The following is a 25,372-nucleotide window of genomic DNA, read 5'->3' as shown; positions in this document are numbered from 1 at the left end:
TAATGGGAGGTCATTCATTTATTGCCTTCAGAACAGCAGTTTCAGCACTTTTCAGACATAGTCGGGTTCATTCACGAACAGTTGATCTGTTGAACAGTTTCCTCCAGAACTTTTACCCACAAAAAAACGATCTTTGAGATTGGCACAAATTTATATGGAAGAAGTGTAAACCTTTTCAACAGAGGTTCAAATGGGGCATTTAAAGAAAAAAGGGGAAATGTGAGTGAAGAGAGAACCTTTTAACACCTTCAGGAGTTAGAGAGCTTTCATACTGGGCAATAAATGAAATAATTGTTAACCTTTATCCTTCACCTTGTAGAAGAGAGCTATCTATATGTGGTGATTGCATATTCCAAATTCCAATTCCAGCTAATTTGTCATAGTTAATTTTAGCCTGTGTCCTCCACCAACATTTCTACTTGTGAGCTTATCATCTCCCCTCTTTTGAAGGGAAAGAAAAACGTGTCATATTGTGTTTTTCGTATTTAACAAATGATGTCAAACTATTTTTTTTTATTGACTAATTTGAAACATTTTGGAACAACAATTATCTTTTTTGCTGTTTTATTTGTGTGTGTGTGTGAGTTAACTGGTTGTGTTTGCTCCCATACCCAAATTTCACTTGGTTTGCTTCCCTGTGGCACTTCACTTCATTAAGATCATGGACTGAGCTGAAAGCATATTTCAAACAGACCTCCATGCTGGTAGCAATAAAACATAATGCAACTAACTTTTTTTTTTCATACTAAACTTGGAGCCCTAACAGAAACGAGCCTCCACACTTATCTGGTGCCATCATCTGTGGATGCCAACATTATTGATATTTGGGATAAAAGTAAGCCCTCTGTGTTGTCTCTTGTGGGTTTAGCACACTGTGAAGCTCCGATCAGAGGCGTCTCTGTCCGGAGATGACCTGACTGAGTCACAAGCTACTAATGAGAGAGTGATTCGATTTAATTAGAAGTAAAATACACATAAAACCTGGCGGAAATCTGGGTAGCACTTGTTTGTACAGGTCTGACAGACTCCTGTTGACTGATGAGGACAACAACTTTGCCGTTGAGAACAGTGGGAGTAACAGCTGTCACAGCAGAAAAGCTGAAGTTCAATTAACTTGAGGAAGAAAGGAGGCGCTCCGTGCCCTCCCTTTTAACATTATCACCGGCATAATTTACGACCTGAGAGCTTCAAAAAGATGTAGCTCACCACTCAAAGATACTGAGGCAGATATATTTCTGAAAAGCTGTGTTTTAGATTAATGAAGCAGCAACAGGGGGGTCTTTTGACTTTTAAATTAAATTCCTCGAAGATCCATTTTTCAGATAGAGTTTAGCCCGAGTGAGACAGATAATTATAGGTCCTTGTGATTACAACACACAAATGCATCAAACCCTGACGGCTGCAAACAGGGAGCACAGTCATTAATACTGGGCTAAAAATGCAGCAGTGGGTATTATAATTAAAAGGCAAAGGCTTCCATCACACCTCCATCTGTGCCCCTTCTCGAGTATCTGAGAGTCTGAGTGACTCTGCAAAAAGGATAAACGTACTTTATGAAAGGATAAAATACAAGATGTTATGGGCAGTAATTAAAAAAGCCCATTAAAATACCCTCTTAGGTTTTACAACTGGAGGATTGGCGAGGCATGTCAAGTGCTTTTAGCGTATACAGTATTTCCATGTATGGTTGAGTTCACCATGTTGAAACTAAACTCACTTTTTGGAGAAGAAGAAGTACTTTGTATATCCCCATGGGGAAAATTGATTTTGTTTCCCTCTGTTGTAAAAACATAGTGTACTTTGAAGACTAACCAGCTCACTTAAAGCATGTTTCTTAATCACGTGAAATGCGTTGAACGCAAATCATAAATTTGCATTCAACGTAACAGAGGAACAAAACCAATGAACACAAGAATTCAGCATAACCCATGTGTTTTTATGCACGGCAGCTGTGACATCCTGTGATGTGATCAGCCAATTACATAAATCACAGGCTGAAGTGGTACATTTTCTTCGTACTCTCTACTAACTGAGGCATGGAAGGTACCAACAAGCATAAACAGAAATTTAAATTAGCATTGGGTGTAAACACATTCTTTCCTGCATATCCCTGCATGACCAGAATATCAGTCACTAAAGCATGTGTACTGAATTCATATATTTTATCCAAATACAGTTATGTCTGGATAAATCATGTTATTGTGTTTATGGAAACTGAAATCTTTGTTTTCTTGTTGCCATTGAATATGATTGAAAGATTTTTCATTTTGGTACAAAAGCACTGGTGGTCCTGTATAATATATTGAACTGGATCTAGAACATGATCCATATCATACAGTAGATCTTAAATAAAACTGTTAGATGGATAATGTTTGCTCTCTTCTGACAATTTTCTGACTGACATTTTTTCAGTGGTATAGATACAAAGTGGCATAGTGATCATTTTATTTATGTGTTAGTATAAGGGCTGTCAATTGTTTAAATTTAATTATTAAATAATTATTCAATTATTTAATCGCGATTAATTGCATGATTGTCCAAGTTAACTCACGATTAATCGCACATTAATCGCACATTTTTTATCTGTTCTAAATGTACCTTAAAGGGATATCAACATGGGAGTGGACAGATGTGCTTGCTTTATGAAAATGTATGTTTATTGTTATTGCAACAATCCAAAACAACAAATACTGACAAACTCAAGCCCAACAAGCAACAACAGATGGGCATATTGACCTGAGTGTAACATTCCTTAGTAATACTAACACAATGTAGTGTCCAACTTGTAAAGGTTAACTAAACAATGTTAATCGGCCTGTAAGCTGCAGCCACCCATTAGCGAGGGGAGGAGGGCTCTCTGCATCAGCTGTGTGCTCAGCCAGTAAGTGGTATTTGAGACTCGATGTACTCTGGTGGTAACTCAGTTCACATCGACAGTAAATGAAAATAACTCTGTTCTTGTCGAGAGAACCATCTGGCAGGGCTTTGAAGCTGAACCTTCCATTCGAAAGATGCTTTTCTTTATCCATTTCTGCTCAAGGAGGTTTGTTTCTGCTGCCATCCACAACATTACTGCTGCATCACTTCCTGAGTTCCCAAACTATGGGGCGGGCCGAGGGTCATAACGTGCATGCGTGCGTATGTGCATGCGTGCGTACGTGCGTTAATCGTGCGTGAAAATGAAAGGCATTAAGAGTAATTTGCATTAACTTGTTATTATCGCGTTGTTATTATTGTTATTATTATAACTTTGACAGCCCTAATATTTATTTATTAGTTTGTTTGACAGAGCCGATACCTATAGGCATTGTCAGAACTAATTAAAATGCAAGCGATGCATTGTATATAGGGCTTCTAGCAATGCCTTCTAGCAATGCAATCCGTTTCCCTGCTTAGTCTTTTGAGGAATAAAGCACATGAAACAACATTTATACAGCCATAAAGGCTAACAATCATCTGATCTTGACAAGCTGATTTTGCTGATTTGATGGACTAGTGCAGTGCCCGCTTAGAATGAACCTGTTTGTTTGCTTGGCCTCTGGTTTTGCTGATTGCAGCTTTCTTGAAAACCACTTATCTAAACTACTACACACTCCACTTGTTAGGTTTTGTGCAGACTTGTAGGGTCTGTGCCAGTCGGGTGCATGCTGTCTTTGGAGTGGTAGGGGGGCCAGGTGCTGGGATATTCTGTGAGTCATGCACATTTTTTCGGGGATTTGGCTTTTTGCTTGGACTGCTGGGCCTGTGTTGTCTTATGAGGTGAGGAGGGTGGCATTTCGCTTGTGACGGTTGGGGGGGGAAGTTTTTTTGACCCTACTGTATTTATTTTATTAAATATAGTGTTATATTTTTGTGTTTCAATAATGGCAATGTTTCACGCCTATATTATATTAATGATTGCATTTATTGCGATAGTGCCTTCTCAGTTCCTAAGTTCCTGTTTTTTACTGTATTATGTGTGTCTGAATTCATTGTTTCATTGTGTGAAGTACTTTGGGCCCTATTTAGATGGTTAGATGGCCTGGCACATGTTCAACAGTAGCACTCGTCTTCGCTTAGGGAAAGGGATGTGTTCCTCGGCTGCTGGACCCTCTGCCCCGCCATTTCACAATCATCTGTCCCATCAACAACTCTGTTTGACTGCATATGAAAAAATAAACTGTGGATCAGGTGGGACGGATAAAAAGTATCATCCTGACCAATAACGGTGGGGTGAGAGGGGAGAAATCCGTGCTTAATGAGGAAAATATTAATGACATCACATGACATGCAGCGATCCTCCAGCAGCAGAAACAATATGTGTATCTCTACATTAACATGCACATGTGCGCACAAGAAACAGCTGATAAACTGAATTGATTATTTAAAACTCCTGACTCGTTTCCTTTGGAGAGTTTAAAACTACAGCTTTCAGTTTTGCTGATTAAATGTGCCACGATATTCGTTCCAGTACATAACTGAGTTCATGGAAATGTTTAAAATAAGTGAAAGCAGCCTCTCTAATCATAAAATCACAGTGTATGAACGGTGTGAACCCGCCTGTGTGGAAACGGACTGCGCTCTCGACTTTAGTCTAGCCCCTGTGCACCAACATGCACAGGGGCGCACAGGTGGCCGCTGGGCGTGAAAATGACAACAACGTCGGTCTGAAACTAGCAATGAAAAGTGCTATACAAATAAAGTCTGATTGATTGATGGATTGATGGATTGATGGATTGATGGATTGATTGATAAGGGGGGGATGTAGTGAGGAATGGGCCGGGTTGCATAAGCCAATTATTTTCGACAGCATAATCGACATTTCCAACTTTTATGAAGAATTTGTGTCTGATTTAGTTTTTTTGCTGTGGCTGAATCCCTGACTCTTGTAATAGTTTTACAATATCCGTCATGTAATATTATACACTCTGCAAACCAAGATGAGGTAACCAAAAATGACACTAAACTGGTTTCAACTTGTTAAAAATAAGGAAATTCTTTGATGTTTCAGAAAGATTAAATATGAAAGATCATACCGAATTGATGAGCCACAGTTACTGACACCTTCCATTAGAGTGACTACAGTAGGTTTTTAGATATTGTTTTAGATATTATACTGTATGCATACTTAATTTCTAATTACTTTCGGTGAAACTTTTATAACAGTAGTTTTACATTTGACTTTTCATTCCTTTTAAGTCAATTAAAATACAAAAACACTGCTCATCCTGATTTTTTTTTTTGTTTCCAGTTCTCAACCAGTTACAGTATTTCATAAATCCAAAAAATCCTTAGACTTGACAGGCTTTGGGAGAGTTCTCCCGGGTTTAATCAGTCAGCAAGTAAAAGCTATGGAATATAAACCCGAAAGTGTTGCTGCCCTAAAGGATGAGTGTTATAGATGTGAAATAGTCTATAGAGATCTGAAGTATTCTGAGGCTGTAGTTGAGTGGTCAGCAGACATTATGAAAATCATAAGAAAGATTAAGATTAATAGCATTACACAGAGGCAAATTTAGACAGCTACTGTTATAGATATTATAAAACCTTTAATCATATAAGTATTAAGCTTCATGGAGACATAAATCAGCAAAACTGTGCTTCTTTGTTTTAGTTTTTCCTGTTATTTGAAATAATATAACCTTCATCATCCAACAAAGCATTTTATCAAAAGGCAACACAGCTCTATCGAAAATAACACTTAATGCATCATTTATTTTCTACCACCAACCTTTTACATTCTGAAAGAATAAAACAGCATGGTGAAAATCTTTCTTTAAGAGAGACATGTATTAAATGAAGACCTATCTGCCTTCACAGGTACAGTTTTGGTGGAAAACATGCAGATAAATGGCCGTGCCCAAGACCCAGGCAGAACCATTTCGCTGACGCTGCTGGACAACTATGAATACTGGGTGATACTGGAACCAACAAGACAGAGGCTCTACCTCAACAGCACCGGACGAGTTCTGGACAGAGACGTGAGTAAAGGACAAAAGATGGCGATCTGTAGTTAGAAACCACTTGTGTCTTGGTGTTTTTAAAGTAAAATACTTTCCATCTCGTTTGATATGTTGCTTCTATTGTGTGAGCTCATTTGCGTATTAGAGAATTTAGTTAGGTGGTGGAGAGAATACAATGAACAGATTCCAATCTCATGGTCATGATCCAGTGTTGTATATACACACAGCATCTGTTTATAATTGAATTAAACAGACTCACTTCCTACACATTTATTTTTATCAGGGCTGTTTAAATTTTCTATTTTGTCATCATTATTATAATTTCTAAAGGCAGATATTCAGACAATGAAGAAAGAATAAAGCATATTGTTTCTTTAAGGGGGCTCTAACCCTAACAATTTGTAGGAATTTACATGTATTAATCACTTTTGCATTGGCCACATGTGAGCAGATTGTAACGTGACGTGAAACATGAGACCTCCTCCGTCTCTCTCGGTTGCCTACACAAACCAGGAGGTTATTTGTTTAAGTTGTTTAATGCTGCTGGGACTCGGGTAGGATTTCAGCAACAGTCCAAAGGATGTGACTTTATGCACGTTCAAGTGCCTTGTCTCGGTGGCTCTTTCTTCTCCACTAACAGTAGCTAACGTTAGCTTGGAAATGGAGTCTGCTAACATAAACTTCCAGTTCCACAGAGCCCCTTCAATTGGCTATTGAACGTGCTGTGGTTATGTTTGTTAAGTAGCACTGACTTTTCAAAGGAATTCTACTTCAAGTGTTACTATGAGTAATATGAGTAGCTCATCATCAGTCACCAGCTTTCTTTTAGCTACAGAACATTTGATTTGTGCCTTTAAAATGATTTTGCTCTGAAATAATGCTGTAATTGTGGTGAACATGTGTCCCAGCTGAGTTACCTCAACAGCACAGTTTGGTTTCTGGCTTTCTGAACTGATTTTTTTACTATAAGAAAAACCTCATAATTTCAAGGCAAATGTCTTGACTTAACTAGAAACAAAAAAAGAAACAAACAAAAGTCTGTATTTCAAAAATTGTTCACAGTGAGCTGTGAAAGGGATCGTCATTATTTGAGTGCTTGAAAATTAAATGGTTGCAACAGGAACATTTTAAATTATTAACCATTTAACATTTTTTTAAGAAAGTTTCCCTAAAGAAGATAAATCATCTCTTCAAAAGATTATATGTCGGCAAAACTATTTATTTATTCAAACAAGAGTTTGAAATAAGACTTTTTTATGAAGATAATGTCTTGACATTTCACAACTTTATTTGTAACTTTTTGTTTACAGTGAATCAGATCACAGGTGATGGACAACAGTAGTTACAGTGCAACTGATTATTTGAATTGCTGTGACAAAGTCAGACGTAACCTTTCTTTGAACTACAGCTGGTCATCAATGAACATATGGGATTTTACTGACTGAGTAACGGCTACATAACTTGAGCTGACAAAAACGACAAACTACACACATGGCATAGAGTTATCAGAAACCAGAATAAGTTGTTCACATGCTGCATAATTCTGGTTCTAGCTAGCATATCCAGGTTTCTCAAATAGGAATAAGGGCTTTTGCAGGTTTCTGAATGCAGGACATGGACACATACACATAACTATACTTCAAAAACCTGATAACTCACTGTTTCTGTTGTCTCTAAGTCATTGTGATTTGCTCTTTGCTCCCTTTTTTTGTACTCTATCAACTTTCTTACTTACAAGCAGTGAACAGATAACGTAATAAATCTCAGGTGAGACCGTCTGAATTCATTTTTTTGCAAATTTGACTGATAATAGTAATCAATCATGTGGAAATTATCAATACAATAAGGGAATTAACCTTGATTCTCACTAGATTTGAATCTTATAGTAACAGTTTAATCTCACCATCGCCCCATCCAGTTCATTTTATTAACAAACTGAATCATTCATGAGGTTTTCACTGTTGTTTAGCTACCAAGAGCAAAGATGCTAAATGTAATGAAGCAGCAGATTTTGTGGTCATTTGTTTCAGTGTTGTGCATGATAATTTGCCCCGAGTGCTAAACATAGTAAGTGAATAAATAAATGCAGACACTCGTAAATGTAATAAGTTCAATTCAGTTCTCCAAGTAAACAAGTTAACCTGCAGCAGGGGGGTTGGCACTGTGTGTTAAGTGTTGTGACCGCTGTGGGAACGAAATTGCTTATGAAGTGTGTGATTAGATTGTATAGGCTAAGGGGAGGAAACTACGTGAAACTACTAGTGGGAATAACTCAGAAATATGGCCAATTAACAAGAGACGTAACAACAGTGGGGGAGCACATGAGAGACAATCCTTTTGCAAGTGAGGAGGAGAGAGGGGGGAGGTGAAGCTGACCTGGCTGCATTACACTATAGGGCAAAATCATTCTTGCTTTTAAATTCAGATTCAGTCTGAGAAGTAGCAGTGGCAAGGACACAAGCTGCTGCTGTCCAATATACATTGGAACAGATCATGGCACGAGGCCTGAAGCTCTTTGTTTGATCAGATATTTAAAAAATGTATTACATGTAATATTCAAAAAGCAAAACCAGGCTGCAGATTCCAGCTTAAAATAAAATAGCAAAAGCCGTGATTTGTTTACTCTGGTAAATTCTATTCTGGCAGCTTAATTAACAAGAGGACTGGATTTTTTTCCCATTCAGACTGAAGTAGAAGTAGAGTTCAGTGTGAGGATACTGCCCATTAAGAAACACAGTAAAAATCAAGGTAATTTGGTTCTGATAACAAACCCTGGTGGATGCTGGTTAATAGATATTTTTGATAAACCTTTCTCCCCAAATTATTTTTACTTTGAACATCGTGTGTGTGTATTGTTGAGCTGGCTACGTAGTGTGTTCACTGGAAGTAACAGTGAAGGTCGCTGGAGTTTTTAGTTAATCATCTCTGACAAAGTGCTCGTGTTAGTCTTTATAGTATTCAGAATTTTGTTGCAGGGAGAGAAAAAAACGTATTATTATATTATGACTGCAGTTAACTCTAACACTTCCATAACAAAAGCTTATTTCCATTAACTGTCATTGTAACGCTTAAATGACATGTCTTTCTTTTCTCTGTTCTATCTCAGCCCCCAAATTACATCACCACCATTGTGGTACAGGTCCAGTGCACCAATGAGCTGGTTGGCACTGTCATTTTGCACGAGGTACGGATTGTTGTGAGGGACAGGAATGACAACACCCCTCACTTTCAGCAGCCACGCTACTATGTCGCAGTAAACGAGGTGAGGGAACAGCTCCTGTTTTTGGTTCTGCAGGATTTTAAATCAGTGCACTATGTGCTGAACTGTAATGTTGTTGCAGCATCTTTAGAATCCTTCTGAAGTTTTTGTTTATTTAAAAAATGTAGCCCGGTACCACTCCCAATGCGTCAAATACTGCAGGCCGGTCAGTGGCCACACGCTTCTAAGTCTGACACTGTAGGTACAACTTGTGTCACTTCTTGAAGTGCTCCTCTAAGACAGTAGTATAAAGAGCGAGCGCAGTCCAAATCGGGGAGTGGTTGGGAGGGTTGATTGAGTCATACACATGACTTTCCTCCAGGAGAGCAGGGTTCTGTCCTATCTGTGACCAAGAGTCTTTTTTTTTTTTTAATTTGTGTTAATTGAGTTGACATAAGTTCATTAAGTAACGCAAGTGCCATGACTGAATGTAGCTATGTTAAAAGACCTATTTGGAAGAAAAGTTTTTGAGTCTCATTCCCAACTCTGATGTCGCTCTGGGTTTCCCAAGTTTTTGTGCCTAACTTAACAAAATGGTTTTTGTGACTAAACCTAAACAAATCACCACTGTTTCACAATATCCACAACAGTCCAAAAGTCATATGTCATATGTGAACTGTGTGTCAGCAAGCTTTGTTTGAATATGTAACTGAACGTTTCATATGTATTATGGTTAACTTGACTTGTGGAGCCTAGCTGCCACTGACCAAGCAGCTGAATGATGAATTGGGAGTGAGGACATGTTGAAAAATGAGCTAATCCTGTGAGAACTGGTGCAGCCTTTGTATTGGTTTCAGCCTAATTTTATTGGGTCCACAAAGAAGGGTGTAGTGACATGCAACAGAAAGTTTAATCGATACTATTAGTGGAGTTGCCAAAAGTGTGAAGTTTTCAAATCCCACAAATAATTGCTTTGCATCTGTGGTGAAAATTGACTATCAAAATGGTTCTCAAGGATCAAATTAAGTCAACTAGTTTCCAGTTAACAATTTAATGATTTAGCTTTGTCCTTTACAGCATCTTTTTTCCTCACACTGTGGATTTAGTGCACCAAGTGGTACTTCCCTGCAAGACATAACATGTATTTGTTGTATTTCCTGAAGTTTGTACATTGACACGTATGTATTCATGCTAACTGGCAGGTCAGGAGAGGAATTCAGAGACTTTAGTGCAGCCTTCCTCTGCATAAATATCTTGTGAGCACTAGGGCAGCCCTTCTCTTCTAAAACAACCCTGCAATGCTTCAAGAGAGTTCATCAGCATGTGTTTTGAGATTAGAAGATAATTCCCTGCTGAGTTCTAGACAACCACAACTTTAGTCTCCGTTATTCACACCTCTTGTACATTGCGTGTTGGAAGTTCCTGTCACAATGTGTTATCACAGCCATATGCAGCTGGCCCAACAGTATAGTGAGTCATTCTCCATTGCTGTCAACGTCTCCCCTGAACAAGCTCTCCTGCCCACTGCCTGGTCCTGTGGACTTTGCTGATGGCTCTGGGGAACAGCAGTGGTTCTCATACTTACTTTTTGTTATTCTGTCAGCACTGCGCGTAAGCCTTCAGCTGCTGACTGCAACATTTTCCCCTTTTGATTTTTTTCCCCTTTCTTTTTGTATACTAATGGGCTGGAGTAGCAACACTAATAGCTGTACGCATGAGCTCTCGGCTGTGAGTAGATGTTGTACTCATAGGGGTCTGTTTGAGCTGTTGACTTTTCTTTTTCTCCACTGTCGTATTTTCCTCAAGCTCACACCAGTTGGAACGACCATTTTTACCGGCTTCTCAGGAAATAATGGCGCCACGGACATTGACGACGGACCCAATGGACACATAGAGTACAGCATCCTTTACAACCCCAATGATCCGGTATATGGACAAGTCACGCCATGATAAACACCCTCTGCACTATTGTAAATTTCTTCCACAATCATGACTTATTGCTCACACCCTCCCTCCTTTCTGTCTTATCATATCGACTCTCTCTCTGTTTCAGGAATCTAACAGAACAGTGGGTGTCGCAAACACCCTTTCGGGACACATTATTCTGGCGGAGAGGCTGAACTATGAGGAGAGAACTCGCTATCTGGTTTTGGTGCAAGCCAATGTGAGTGAGCTAAACTGCATGAGCACAATGACTGCAAGTGTTAAGACCAGTAAGATTTCAATATGTACAGATTATAAATAGGACCTGATTTGTAGATTTAGTTTGAGGTCGTCTGCCTCAACACAGACTCAGTTCTAAGTGCCACTTAACTAAAGATGTGAAATAAAATCTCAAGATGTGCTTTGTCTTTGGTAGCAGCTGCTGTATTCTCAAATTTATCCTTGGGAGCATGGAATTTGAACACACAGAACCAACCTGTTTTTTTTCTTTGTCTGAGTCATTTTTTCAGATCAGAGGGGGCAGATGCTTTAAACATGTAGTCAGTAGTTTGCTGTTAATCCTTAACCTTCATTATTTCTATTCCTGGGTGCCATCTTAATGATATATATGTATATTCTTTTCACTCTCAGTTCCACCAATCCTAAGAGGGATGCTAAATGACCTGATGTTTAGATTTCTCCATCGGTGTAAGGACATTGCATAAACAAGTTCTTTTAAATCACATTTAGAAAATACTAATCTACAGAATCCTCACAGTCAGCGATATTAGGCTGAGAGGATTGAAGCCTCCAGTGTTTCATTTACTACTTACTTTTTATTTATTTCTTATTAAAAAGAGGGATTAAAGCTGTCTTTGAGACGTTCTGAGATAACTGTTTGTACTCTGTATATATCAGAGCAGCTTTGCAGATCAGAGTAGTTTTAATTATAGATTCTACTCGAGGGAGGGCACTTTCCTTCACACCCTCACGGGGAAACATGAAAATATTGTAAAACAAGTAATCCTAATGGTGCTGCTATGAATTATAATGAAGGCATTTTATGGTATTTCTCTGGTCTTTACCTTTAGCCATTAGGCAGCAAATGTCTGGGCCACCGCGAAGCCACTGGCCAAACTGTGAAGCTGAATTTTCACTTAGAGAAGCACCCAGGCTTGAATCACAGAGTTCCCAATGCCTACATGGGCAGTGCTGAATGATTGAAAGCCGTAATGTATGAAAGCTGAGAGTCTCGATGTACAGAACCTCCCTATCACTGATTACATAAATACTCGACCGAAGCAGTGGTCGGATCTTACACTCTATGCTATAAAATGCAAGAGGTGAAAAACTGCGGGACAGACAATCATTTAGCATCCAACCCATTTCCTATTCCCTCCATTTCCTGCATGAGGGAGCAAAAGACTCTACCCTTTAGCCTGGCAAGAGGTCCTCCAGGGAGATTTCATTTTCTCCTGCAAGAGGACGTCAGAGTAGGGAGAGAAAGAAGATGTGGTATTTACCAGAACTCTGTGCCGCTTGTGTCAAGAGTTCAATTACACTGACAGCACGAATCTTTGAAGTGCTGTGCTGCTCTCTTCTCAGGGTACCACTTTGGGAAGCAACGGTACCACAAGGGGGAATCTTTGTGGATAACTGCTGTAGAGATGTGTTTTATTGCCAAGAATAATTTTCTTAAGAAGGAAAGGTTCAGTGGAATGTAGATGATGAGTGCTGTTCCATCTGGTGTGAAGTGGTCTGATGTTGAACATATTGTTTGCGTCATAACACCTTTTCTATTTAAATACATGGAGAAGTAGGAGCCTTTTTACAAGTACCAGTTGACAAGCTCTCTGTCGAGGATATGTTGTATAATGTAGCAAAGCACAGACCAAATCATGTAATAAAGTTAAAATGAATTTATATTGAAATAAACAAAACCATTTGATTTGATGCTTCAGTGCTGTTGTATGCTCCAACATTGGTAATTCTCACTTCTGTGCTGGTTTTATAGTTTTACTCATAAGTAAGGAAACTGTTCTGATCCTTGACCCCGGCTGTATTTCAACTGCTCGTCCCCTCTTTTGATTGTTGAAGGGCTACTATCACTGAGAGCTGCTTCTTGTCTCTTTTTCATTTCTCAGAACTTTAAAAACTGAAAAATTATGGTTCAGTCTGTTATTATGTATATTTTTACATTACATTATTACATACATTACATTTCAATTTATTTAAAAATAGAGTTTGAAAACTGGGTAGACATTTGAATATTTGAGGGTGAGGATCTTTTAACACAGCGGTCCCCAACCTTTTTTGCACCACGGACCGGTTTCATGTAAGACATTATTTCACGGACCGGCAATGGGGGGGATTACGCGGAAATAAAATACAATAATTAAACGAGCGTATTAACAAACAAGATTTGCAGTTGACTCGAACATACTTTTAAGGCAACTGTCATTTGCAATCTCCAGCAGTTGATCGTCTTCCAGCGAAGACATCCTCGATGCACCAGGCATGTTTACAAATGGGTCGCTGATCCATTTCTTCGCATGTCGTGGGTCATTTGTCGTTGGGAAGTAACGCTCAAACTCTTTTGAAAGCAGAGATAGGTGATCTTGCACAAGGTGGGAGAATGAGGGCCCAGGCTCAGTCTCTTCCAAAATCCCTGCTAATGTTTGAAACATGTCAAATGTCCCTCTGTCCACTCGCCGTCCCCACAGCTCCAGTTTGGCTTTGAATGCAGCCACTTTATCAGCCAACTTGATAAACCCGTATTTTAAGTATGGCTCCTGATATTTTCCATTAAATGTAGCTTTCTTTTGCTTGGCAATCGTAGGCTCTTCTTCTGTCTCATCATTGGGCCTTTTCCCCTCTCCAGAGTAGCTGGACTCTGTGTTTATGTCACTAATGCTTGGTGCTCAAACACAGTTGAGGTTGGACAGAGTTCACCTGATGTTAAACTTTTAATAAGAAGATGGCGACCATACTATCATCACCATCTTGTTACTGCTGGTTATAGTCATCCGGATGTAGATTTAAAATATGCACTACAGAATTACTTTCTGAGTGTACACATCTTTATGTATATAAATGTATATGTTCTATGTTTGTGTAGCATGAATGACCTACAAACCCTCATTTTATTATTTGTGTTCTATAATGACAAATAAATGACCTTGTTACCTTCTAATGTAATCAATGTATTCCAGTATGTTTTTGCACAGAATTATATATAATATATGCTAAAGAACAGCTGTACAGATCCGTCATGGTTTTAACATATTATATTGATTTTAGGTCAAGCAGTGTGCAGCCTGAGTGCACAAAGCAGCAAATCATCTGGGAGTTTGAAGGTTGATATTTGTTCATCTTCCAGGACCGCGCTCCGTATCCCCCCAACAGACGAACTGCTACCACGACGCTAACTGTCGACGTTCTGGATGGAGATGACCTGGGTCCCATGTTCCTGCCTTGTGTTTTGGTGAACAACACCCGCGACTGCAACCCCCTCACCTACCGCGTTGCCATCCCTGAATTCACTGAACCGGTAAGAACGAGGCAGACAGGCAAGTGTGAACACAGCGCTGCTCCACAAGGTCATTTTACCAGAACTCCTCCTGTTAATAGTATGTGCATATTTGGATTTTCATGCACGCTGGTTGTGTTTTTATCTCTCATGCGTGTGTGCATGTGGTTTATGCACCATATTTCAGATTTGTGACAAAGTTTTGCTTTGTGTCAACACCAACGTTAAATGTGAATCCATGCCACACCTGTTAAGTAGCATAATTGTCTGCTTGCACTTTGCCTCCACGCCTGAAGGCACACTAAGCTTTGCTGTTTTGTCTAGGCATGGTAATTCCAGGGGCATTTTCTGGTCTGTTGGACCAGCAATTAGAGCTGAAGGCTGAGTTGACCTGGGATGACAGCTAAACACCACTGGAGTTCATAAAAGCAAGAAAAATACCAAGGGAGAGGGTGTGGAAGCTGTGAAGTTGAACGAGTCTGAGGTGCAGAAAATCCAATAGATATAAACACATCTATGTCTTGAAGAAATGAATATCTACTGTGTATTTTTATGCATGAAAAGATCATTAGAATGAACTGAGCTGAGGTGAACTGTGCTGTATTATTGAATTGGAATCGACCAGACTGGACTAGCCAAAAACCATTTCACCTCAAAGTCTTTCTTCTCATTCATGTGCACTTAAAAATTGAGCTTGACAGTTTGTTCTTGATCTTGGGAGCAGCCGTTGGCAAAAGATTCTCAACACAAGGTCGACTAATGCGCTTGTTCTGGAGGTTTAACCCTTGTAACAGTCCTCATCATCGGCAGTCTGGACTAGACTGGGAGTGAACTGTATTGAATTGAATTGGATTGGAGTAGTCTGGATTGGATTTGATTGGATTTACGGGACTGGACTGGATTGGTGTTGGCATTGTGGCGTCCTCAGAGCAAAAAGGTTTGAATCTCAGCCCAGCTCCTTTCTGTGTGGAGATTGTTCGGCTGTTTTCCGTTTTATTACATGGCTGCTCCGGTTCCCTCCCACAGTCTACACAGTACACGAGGTGTGAATAAGATACTCTAACTTGCCCAAAGGTGTGAATGTTGTCTGTGTTTTCGCTCTTGACAAACTAAAAGTCTGATAAGTTGAAGACCTGCCATTATTTTCACACTTCACACTCACTTTGTTGAGGTGTATGTGGTTAAGTGTTTCAGTTTTTCTAACAAGTCGAATCGCGTTCAAAAATAAGTGCCAAGTTCTTTAGTTGTTTACGGTTTAATAGGTAATAAGGATGGCAAACCAGCTTACTTTTTAATTACAGCTATGAAGTAGTATTTGAAAAAGACTGCATCAAGTGTGGGTTTTAAGTGTACTGGGTAGAAATGTTTCAAACATGTGGGTCGAACTAAATTGACTTGATCTGAGCCGAGACGAAGAGAGAGATTAGATAACATAGAAGCCTGTGATAATGACACAATGGGAGATGCATTGATTGGTAGAAAGATCAAAAGTTATGGATTGAGGCCTTTACAGCACTGCATGTGGTGTGTGTCTGCACAGTTGGTTGGGATCAGCCACAGTGGGTCATACTTGTTTGTCCAGACTTTCCATTTTGAGTTTGCCCATGCAATGTATAATTTATGATAAAAGGGTTTGCAGACTGCTAAGTATGCAGGACCTGGGAGCACCACCTACACAAACCAGAGCTTTTTCATTAGTGTGTGAAAATGTTGGCCTTAATCCCCGTCTCAACTCGTTCTCCCCTCTCTAAACACTGAATGGTTTCAGCCAATCAAATTAACAATACTACCAATAAAACTGGGTAGTATCAATAATTCAAATATTTCAAGTTTTAATACAATAATTCAAGTGTTTTAAGTCTCTTTCATAACATTTACCTTCTTTTCTCCTATTTCTACTTTCTTCAAACAGTGTACAGTTTAATTTCGCAACAGTTTTTTGAGGAATGGCCCATATTAGCTTTGCCATTTTCAGTAAGTTTTTTGCTGGCGCCTGACTTTTCTGCAGTGTAATTATGCTGCTAACATATCCATCCACGGGGAGATTTGTCTTCCCATAATTGATGAGTGTATTGTAATTAATCACAATGGCTAGACAGGCATTATTAAGTTGATCTGTATTTATTTTTTGCCCTGGGGGGATATAATGTGGGCTCTGGAGTCCCCTGGATAATGACTGCTGGAGGGAGGGTATTATAGCTAATCATCATTGTGCAGAGCTAGGGGGATTTGATTTAGCGCACCTCCAGACATTGTAAAAGCGAGAGGGCTGGTTAGGGAGGGGTGTAAGGATTACTCCAGAGCTGAGGGATATAAATATACCCCCTCAGGGAGGGATTCTTCCTGCCAGGGAACTGTTAGCCATGTGTCTGTCTATGCTAAGGAAGTTTAGCTCAGGCCTCTTTAGCATACTTGCACATACTGTATGAGCCATATGGAGGTCTTTTGCATGAGAAGAGGTTTTCATAAATGTGATGTGCTAAACATATTCCCACTTAGCCATATGCTGGTGCAGGAGTGTAGCGCTAAAGCTGTGTAATTAGTGCTGATGGTGTCTGAGTATGCATGAGCAGGGAAAGTAGCCTACAGCACCACAAACAGATTATCCTTGATGTGAAACTCCATCATGGCATATTTAGGAGTATGCTCGTGAGGAATAGATTTAATAGCACCGGCTTATTAATTAAATACCCTAATAATTGGCCAGTGTTATGGATTTGATCAGTGGTGGAGGAAGTATTCAGACCTTTCAGTAAAAGTATTTAAGTATAATTATAAGTTTATACTTAAAAAAAAAAAAAAAAAAACATTATATGAAATTATTTAAATAATTAAAGAGGAGAAGCAGCAAATCATTACTTTTGTTAAGCTGGTATCTTAAAAAGGTTTTTACATAAAAATGACCAAACGGTTATTAAAATCCAGTCAACTGATAAATCGACTACTGATGTGTACGGGAAAAATGTAACCCAAATGCAGACACTCAGAGGCAGGCAGGTGAAAGAACAAAAGGCAAAAAGCTCAGAACCAATGTTCAACAATCCAAGATCCGAAATGCGATTAACACAACGGCTGACAACAACAAAGGCAACAGGTAGAATCCAGAAAAAAACAGTTACAAAAATGGAAGACAAACCATAAAGTCATGGGGAACAAATCCAGAACACAGGGAAGACATGAGGACCAGGGAACAGGCACAGGAGATGCACAAAAACAAAAGAACTGACCAAGAGTAGTGAGACACACAGGCTTAAATACAAAGGGACTAACTAACAAATGAAACACAGGTGAACAGGAGAACGGGTGGGTAAAGGACAAAAAGAGGATGTGAAAGGCAATTGACTGTTTCAGCTGTACTTGTATCAGCTATTGGTTAGTTTAATTTCAAGCTCTTATGTTTGTTTTGTTTATGTATGTTGTTCACACAAAATCTATAATGTCACTAGTAATTAAAGCTGCCAAATAATTGTACTGCAGTAAAAAGTACAATATTTTCCTCTGCAGTGTACTAGGGTGGAAGTTAAAAGTATCATTAAAAATGACTTGAGTACAAGTACCTCAAATTTGTACTTAAAGAAGTATTTCACCTTTGGAAAGATGGCCCTCGCATAAAACTGGGCTGTCTATAAGGTAGAAAGACACAAATATTTCTAAAATGGGTGCTACATGGCCGTGGTTTTCCCTTTTCTTAAATGTAGAAAACCTACAAAAAACAGAATATAGCGAGTTGGGCAGTGCTTGCTTTTTGCTTGTTTGCTGTTAAAACAGGACACAGTGTGGTGGCTGGATGGAAACAAACTATACAGTAAAATACATTTTAGGCGAGAAATAGACAGTAAAGAGGACCATGGCTTTGAATTGATCAGCACTGCCTTGTTTTCCCAATACATAAACAATCTGGCGGGTATTTCTGGTTTACAAACTTTTGTTATTTCAGCTGAACAGTATGCTAAAATACTGTATGTTTCTGAACATATTTAAGAAATTAAAAAAGAACTAGTGCAGTTCCCAATCTCCCTCTCTCTTGATCTGACCATACTCTTTGATAAACTCTTCTGATGTTTAGTGTAACTACTAGCACAAACGTGCTGCAAGCACACGTGGTAGCAGCCTCGGCAATCAGAAGCACTTGTGCAATCTAAGCACAGCAGCACATGGAGATGAGACTGAGGCACAAACAGGAATAAAGGATCAGCAGGTGGAGCAAGCTTCAAGAATGACCAATCACAGCAGCCATTCACAGCAGCTCCCTCTCAAAGCAGAAAACAGTTAAATGTGACATGAAGAGAGTCCAGCGGAGATTCTCTATATTGAATGCTGTTTTTACCTGAAGGCGTTACATGTAGTATACAACACAAGGATCCTACAGCAGCGAAAATATAAAAAATATAGCACACCAAATATGTTTTCCAGGGCAGATGATGTCCTCTATAAGCGGAACTTTCCGTGTCATAAGACACTGTACTTCCTGTCACTGCATAATGACTACAAACAAAGTTATTTTAGGAGACAATATCTGTGCAGCTATAGGCTACAATTACACAGTCAACAGGAAATTAAAAAAATAATGGATTTGCATCTGATTGTTTTGCTGTGTTGTTGACTGACTCCTACTCCCCTTGTTGCAGAGCAAACTGAACCCACTCAATGTGACCCCACCAATCCGGGCCGTAGACATGGACAGAAACATACAGCCCCCATCAGACAGACCTGGCATTTTTTACTACATCCTGGTTGGTAGGTTCTTCACGCATCTACATTGATTTTACCCATGTTATTTGCTTTGGCTCGTTCAGTATGCCATGACTTGACTTCTAAGTTTATTCGGGTGTTCTGTGAATCTTCTGTGAATATTCTTATTTTTTATCGCAGGTCATCCAGCCACATATCCAGAGTACTTCTCCCTGAACAGAACCACTGCAGAGCTGCGTGTTCTGCAGCCTGTCAGCAGGGACTTGTATCAGAGGTTCACGCTCATCATCAAGGTACACAATGACATTCAGTTTGACTTCTGATCACTCCTTAACTGTTACACCAGCAGAATCAGTGCTTGCTGTCTTTTATTAAAAAGGAAAAACTATGAAAACCCACAAATTGTTAATTGAGACATCCCAGTCACTTTTTTGTAGGCTGCCTAGGTGAGCCTGTTAAAGCCTTCTGTGTGTAGACTCACATTAGAACAATACTGCTACCTGTAGGAAGATCTGCCATTCTTTTTCTTGTAAGCGCCAGACCGCTAGCGCTAGCATTATGTTGAAGGTGAGCATTTTGCCATGTTTCATGTTGTTTTGCTATAAACTTTGTAGGTTAGCCTGTCATATCAGGTGTTAGCATTTTGCTTGGCTAATGTGGCTTTTCCCTGTTTGAGATAATGTTGGCCAACTGTTGTAATGTTGAGAGACATTCAAGGGTAACTGTGTGAATGTCAAGCCTCATTTGAAGCCAACTAAATAAGGAGTAGTAGAATTGATGCTGGTAACTGTGTTTTTCATGTCAGTAACATCACTGCAGCCCCAGCTCACCTAGCCTTAGCTTCCTTGTCATACAAAGCCCGTTTTGCTGCGGGCATGTGTGAAAAAGAAATGGTCAAACTGGAATTTATTTGGTTGGCAGCTATGTTTAACTTTATACTGCCAGGGCCATGTGGGTGTCTTCCCAATTACTGTCATGATTTTTACATAGGCACACTATCTTAATAACCTTTTATTGGGAATCGGCTGAAAACTTGTGTGCGTTCCTGTAACCATAGTAACCCACTGCGGTGCAGAGGAGAGGGAGAGACGTTTGTCTGTCTGCACGCTGTCAGTGTGAAACTTGTTTATGGCCGTGAGAACATGGATGTGAAAAGTGATAATTGGGTTATACTGTACAGGCATGAACAATTTGATATGTAATGCAATTTAAAAAATATTATTTTCAGGCCCGGAAAAAGGTTTTGGAAAAAATAATTTTAATTAAAAAAATCCAGAAATGCTTTATCGCAGATCAAGGAGTATTTATCATCACTTGTGTATTATTGAAATGACTCAATATGGAAGCAGACAATCAATCTGCTTTTAGCCTCCACTCACTGCAGTATAGGCTAGTATTACGTTGTCTTGCCTGGAGCAACGTCCATTCTGGTGTAGTATTCTGAAAGGATTGACTGGACTTCTGTGTCCACTGTGGGTCAGCTGTGAACTGAAAGACTCACTGAGTCTTCTTCTGTCTCCTGTGATTTAACAGACAGATATTGAGCCATTTGAGTCCTTATTTTTTGAGTAACAGCTTCATATATGCTTTATGAAATGCATCTTACTCTCTTGTACCCATGTGTGGAATCTTTATTCTTGTGTCTCGCCGCTGGATATTTTACATTATTGAAAGAGATCCCTGTACAACAGCTTATCAGCACCACAATGAAAACGTTCTTTGGTTCCATTCATATGAAGTTATTTCCACTATCTCTTCAGTGTTGTAAACTGCCTTTCATAAGAACTCATTATGTCTAGGTAATTATCACACAAAATACCATTATCATTACATCAAATGTGAATATGTTTACATATATATATATATATATATATATATATATATATATATATATATATATATATGTTTACATATATATATATATGTTTACATATATATATATATGTAAACATATATATATATATGTAAACATATATATATATATATATATATATATATGTATATACACACACATTTATATTCATTCTCGAGTGGATTCCACAGGATGTGAGTCGGATTAATTCAGCAAAAGAAGCAGAGACACACCACACCCGCTCTGCTCATGTGTCCAGTGGATTTGGACATAAAAGTAGGCCTCATGCTGTGAGTTCCGATAGCTCCCACGTTGCAAAGCACGGTCGTTGGTTGAACAGGCTGCTGCTGTTTGCAAAGCAGCTTCCGCTCCTCAGGGCGAGGAGACCCGCTACAGGCTGTCACCAAACAAACTGCAATGTAAGATGCTGTTTTCCAGAACTCAGCACTGAAATCGGATGATATGATCATATTATCACAATACACTTTGATACCACTGACAGTTGATAAGATGATATTGAATTATCCCCAATTCCTCTCGTATCTATACTGTACAGTATAATATCCTCTGATTATCTTCATCAGGCTTCAGGAGGTTGTAAAATATTGATTCTCCTGCTGCCTCTGCATTTTACTACTTTAGTAAAACATCTTAATTCTATACCCATATTTTTTATGTGCTTCTGCCACATTAAGTTCAACTCTATAACTTAAGCATGCACCTTTACTCACTCCACCTAGATAACCTCAGTCCTGAAGGCCATTAACCTTATCTTTAGCTGCTTTGGAGATGGGGATGAAAAAGATGTTATGATTTATGGACTTCGCAGGAGGATAGGCTGCTGCGCTCTCATGAATCCTAATTTCGAGCCAAGTCAGGGATTGCCTCTGTGCTGCTGGTGCAGAGCAGCAGTGCAGATGAACCTTCCCTCCATCCACCCATCACTAACCTCTAGACACCTCTGAGCGCTGCGTGCCCTGCTGTTTACCAGGATGGCTGGGGAGCACATGAGATGAGAGGAAGAGCTGATTTCCACATGAGGAAGGAAGCGAGGGGAGATTGATCATATTAGAGGCATTTTGCATGTCTTCGGGAGGATGGTGCATAGCTAGAGGAAGGGAGACAGTTCAAAGTGGGAGCAGGAAAAGACCAACATAGATAGAGAGATGTGTGTGTGGAGGATGGTTGGAGCCTTATCTACCTGAGTCATAGAGAGGGGGAGGAAACCATTGCTCAAGGACTCAGAGGGGTAGGAAAGTGAGAATTAGACTTTGCTATCTCGGGAATGCTCCGGTGCAGCACAGTATGTGGTGTACATAGCTAATGCTTTTGGAGGTTTAAAGCATATTTCAGAAAAACACATTTGTTGCTCTTTAAAAGTCATGATTGAACTTGATGGAACCATATCCACCAAGATGACTAGGATGAAATGAAGACAAAGGCAGATGGGGAGAAGACGTCTGGTTAGATGGGGAAAGGAAAACAAAGAGATGCAGTATGACACTTTAAGGATGATGGAGTCTGGACAGGAGAATCAAGACTGACTGATAAACAGTGACTTTTGGTAGCTGCAAATCTCCTGCAGGCCTGTGTGTTGTAGCAGTGGAGCGCAGGTCATTTAGCACTGCCTCCCAGAAATAGGGACATCGCTAAAGAGCCAAATCACCAGGGAACACTGTAATCCTACACCATGTCTTTCTCCCTCTTTGTCAAAAATTGTGTGTGAAAGTCGAGCAAAAAGAGATCCAGGCACACACACGCATTGTCTGTCAATGACAGCACTTTTCCCTCAGGTGTTTGTGTGAGCAGATTGGATCTTTGGGTCAGCACAGTGTGGGTGTTCCTTATTATCGCTCAGATAAGAGAAAAGGCTGGACGATTTTCGAGAAAGAAAGTCTGGCATAACATTGTGTTGGCAATAAAAACAGCTGTGGAACTCAACTGGATGTAGGGCTGCAATTAACCTTTTTTTTTTTAAAATAAGTGTTAAAAAGCTCAATAACCATAACAATAATCACTGTTGCAGAGGGTTAGATCAGTAACCCATGTCTCTCCTCCCCCTGCTCATGCAGTAAAAGAGAAAAGACATTTTCTGGTATCCCTGCTCACTTTATCCAATCAGGACAGAGAACTTCATAAAGAGGTGGTCCTGAGAGCAGGATCCTCCTGTTTACCAGCAATGGTGGAACAAGATCAGCTACCAATTCTTACACTCCTGGTGATGACTTCTACTACCAAGAAAAACGCTCGAAGAAAAGAAAGAGGCAAAGAGAGCTGCCTCTGAAAAACAATAGGAATCCTGCAAGTGTGGCGATGTGGGACTACTCACTGGACAGGAAGTTAGCTAAAACGATGACAACGCTTGCACCAGCTTTAATGTGCAGATTATTTTCTGGGTAAATCAGCAAATCGTTTGGTTTATAAAATGTCAGAAAATGGTAAAAAAAAAAATATATATTTATGTCCATCACAGTGTCTCAGCTTTCAAGGCAATGTCTTTAGGTGTCAGTCCATGCACAAAGATATTCATTTTAATAGGATATAAAACGGAGAGAGGCAGAAAACCTCCATATTTGATGAGCTGAAAACAACATTTTCTGCCATTTTTGCATGAAAAATTGCAGTTAATCAATTATACAAATAGTTGGTGATATTTTTTTGTCAATTGACTAATTGTTGCAGCTCTAACTGGGAGTGCCAAAACTGCAAGTATGTAGTCTGCAGTCGTAGGGGTATGCACACCAGACTATAAACAAGAATGTTTCTAGTTTTGTGCCCCTGCACTCCACAATTTAGCAGTAGAACTGCATTCTTCTGTTACAATCAGCCCTCTGCAACACAAGCCCAGTGAAATCGAGCTAATATGCAGAATTAGTTCCAGGTCATGGCTCAAACTGATGTCGTCTCACTCCCCCTCTCCATCTGTATTTTCAAAGCTTTAATGTTTCTGAAGCATCCCAGCGTGGGAGCCAATAGTGACATATGTGCTTAGGAGGGAAAAGATTGCAGTGACAGCCTGGCCGGACCACAGTCATCTGGTTTTGGTCTCGCTGGGCTGGTGTCAGAAACAACTTAGGGTAAAAGTACAGCTCTTTTTGGTTTTTGTACAGTTTGAAGAAGACACAGTTTGAATTGTGGGGTACCAACTGTGCTAGAAAATGATGAGGAAGGAATGTTTATGTTCTTCTGATTGTGCTATGCAGTTTGCTACGTATTCTGTATGTGACACAAAAATGAATTTCTTGAGGGAATATTTCAGCTCTTGGGCTTTATGTGCAAGCTGTGTTGCAACATCGATTATGTCATTTCATGTAGGAGGATTTTTGGAGAACATCGCTGGTTATCTTAAGAACATGAGAATGTGGGAATATGTCAGCAACATTCAGCAGGGTCAACATCGGACACGCTAAATGTTTGGAGATCAGAAACAAGATGTTACTGAGGAGGACTGGGAAATTGCCTGTATAAAGGCACATAAGCAGTCAATTAATACAAGGTTAAAATGACTTTTGAAATGGTTTGTAAGAATTGATATAATCCCTGGTAAACTTCATCATATTTCACCTGGCTTATAACATGTTTGTGTAAGGGGTCTGTATGAGAAAGGAACCTTTCTTTTATTACTTTCGGTAGATATTATTTTGGTAAAATGTCCCATTGAGGGTAACATTATACATGCCCCAGTGACTTTGTGAGAATTAGAAAGCAAACAAAAAGATGATTGTCTTTGGACTTATAGCCAGAATAATGACTGCATTTTATTGTAAAAATGTAGAGCAGCCATCACTTTGAGTGAGGAAAGGGACGATGTTGACATGTCTTGGGCCAGAGAGACTGAAGTATATTTTCCTTCTTGGAAGATGGAATGTATTAACGACTGAAAAGAAAATGTATTTATAGATAACATATAGATTCTGGGTTTACAAGCTTTAATACTCAAAAAGCACACCAGTGTTCTCATACTGTCTGTATTCCCCCTCTATCTGAAACGCTCTGTTTTAGCTCCTGTCTCTTCAACGTCCCCATTACCAAATATTCAGTCTGCTCACACACATCTGAGCCAGCACTGCTCACAACAGGGCAGCTGGGTTTAATCAGTTCTCACGTGCAAAACTAGCCTCTTTGTATAAATTATGCAACTGTGTGACATGGTGATGTGGTGTGATCAGTGGGGTCATGAACTTAAGGCGAGACTACTGATGAGGTGTTTCAGGAGCAGTGTTTTCTGTGGGAGA

General features: G+C 39.5%; 1 protein-coding gene across 1 annotated transcript in view; it reads left to right on the top strand.

Moving 5' to 3' along the window:
* The window catches only part of LOC141009331 (protocadherin-15-like), a 195,457-nt gene that overhangs the window by 60,363 nt on the left and 109,722 nt on the right, over positions 1-25,372 (top strand). Inside the window, exons 5-11 of the mRNA XM_073481880.1 lie at positions 5,800-5,960; positions 9,049-9,204; positions 10,948-11,067; positions 11,195-11,305; positions 14,444-14,614; positions 19,222-19,330; positions 19,466-19,578. Of these exons, the coding sequence (XP_073337981.1) occupies positions 5,800-5,960; positions 9,049-9,204; positions 10,948-11,067; positions 11,195-11,305; positions 14,444-14,614; positions 19,222-19,330; positions 19,466-19,578 (941 nt within the window). The remainder of the gene's footprint in view (positions 1-5,799; positions 5,961-9,048; positions 9,205-10,947; positions 11,068-11,194; positions 11,306-14,443; positions 14,615-19,221; positions 19,331-19,465; positions 19,579-25,372) is intronic.

The sequence above is a fragment of the Pagrus major genome, chromosome 15 (genome assembly GCF_040436345.1).
Source record: "Pagrus major chromosome 15, Pma_NU_1.0".
NCBI lineage: Eukaryota > Metazoa > Chordata > Actinopteri > Spariformes > Sparidae > Pagrus > Pagrus major.
This window is presented reverse-complemented; position numbering and strand designations above follow the sequence as displayed.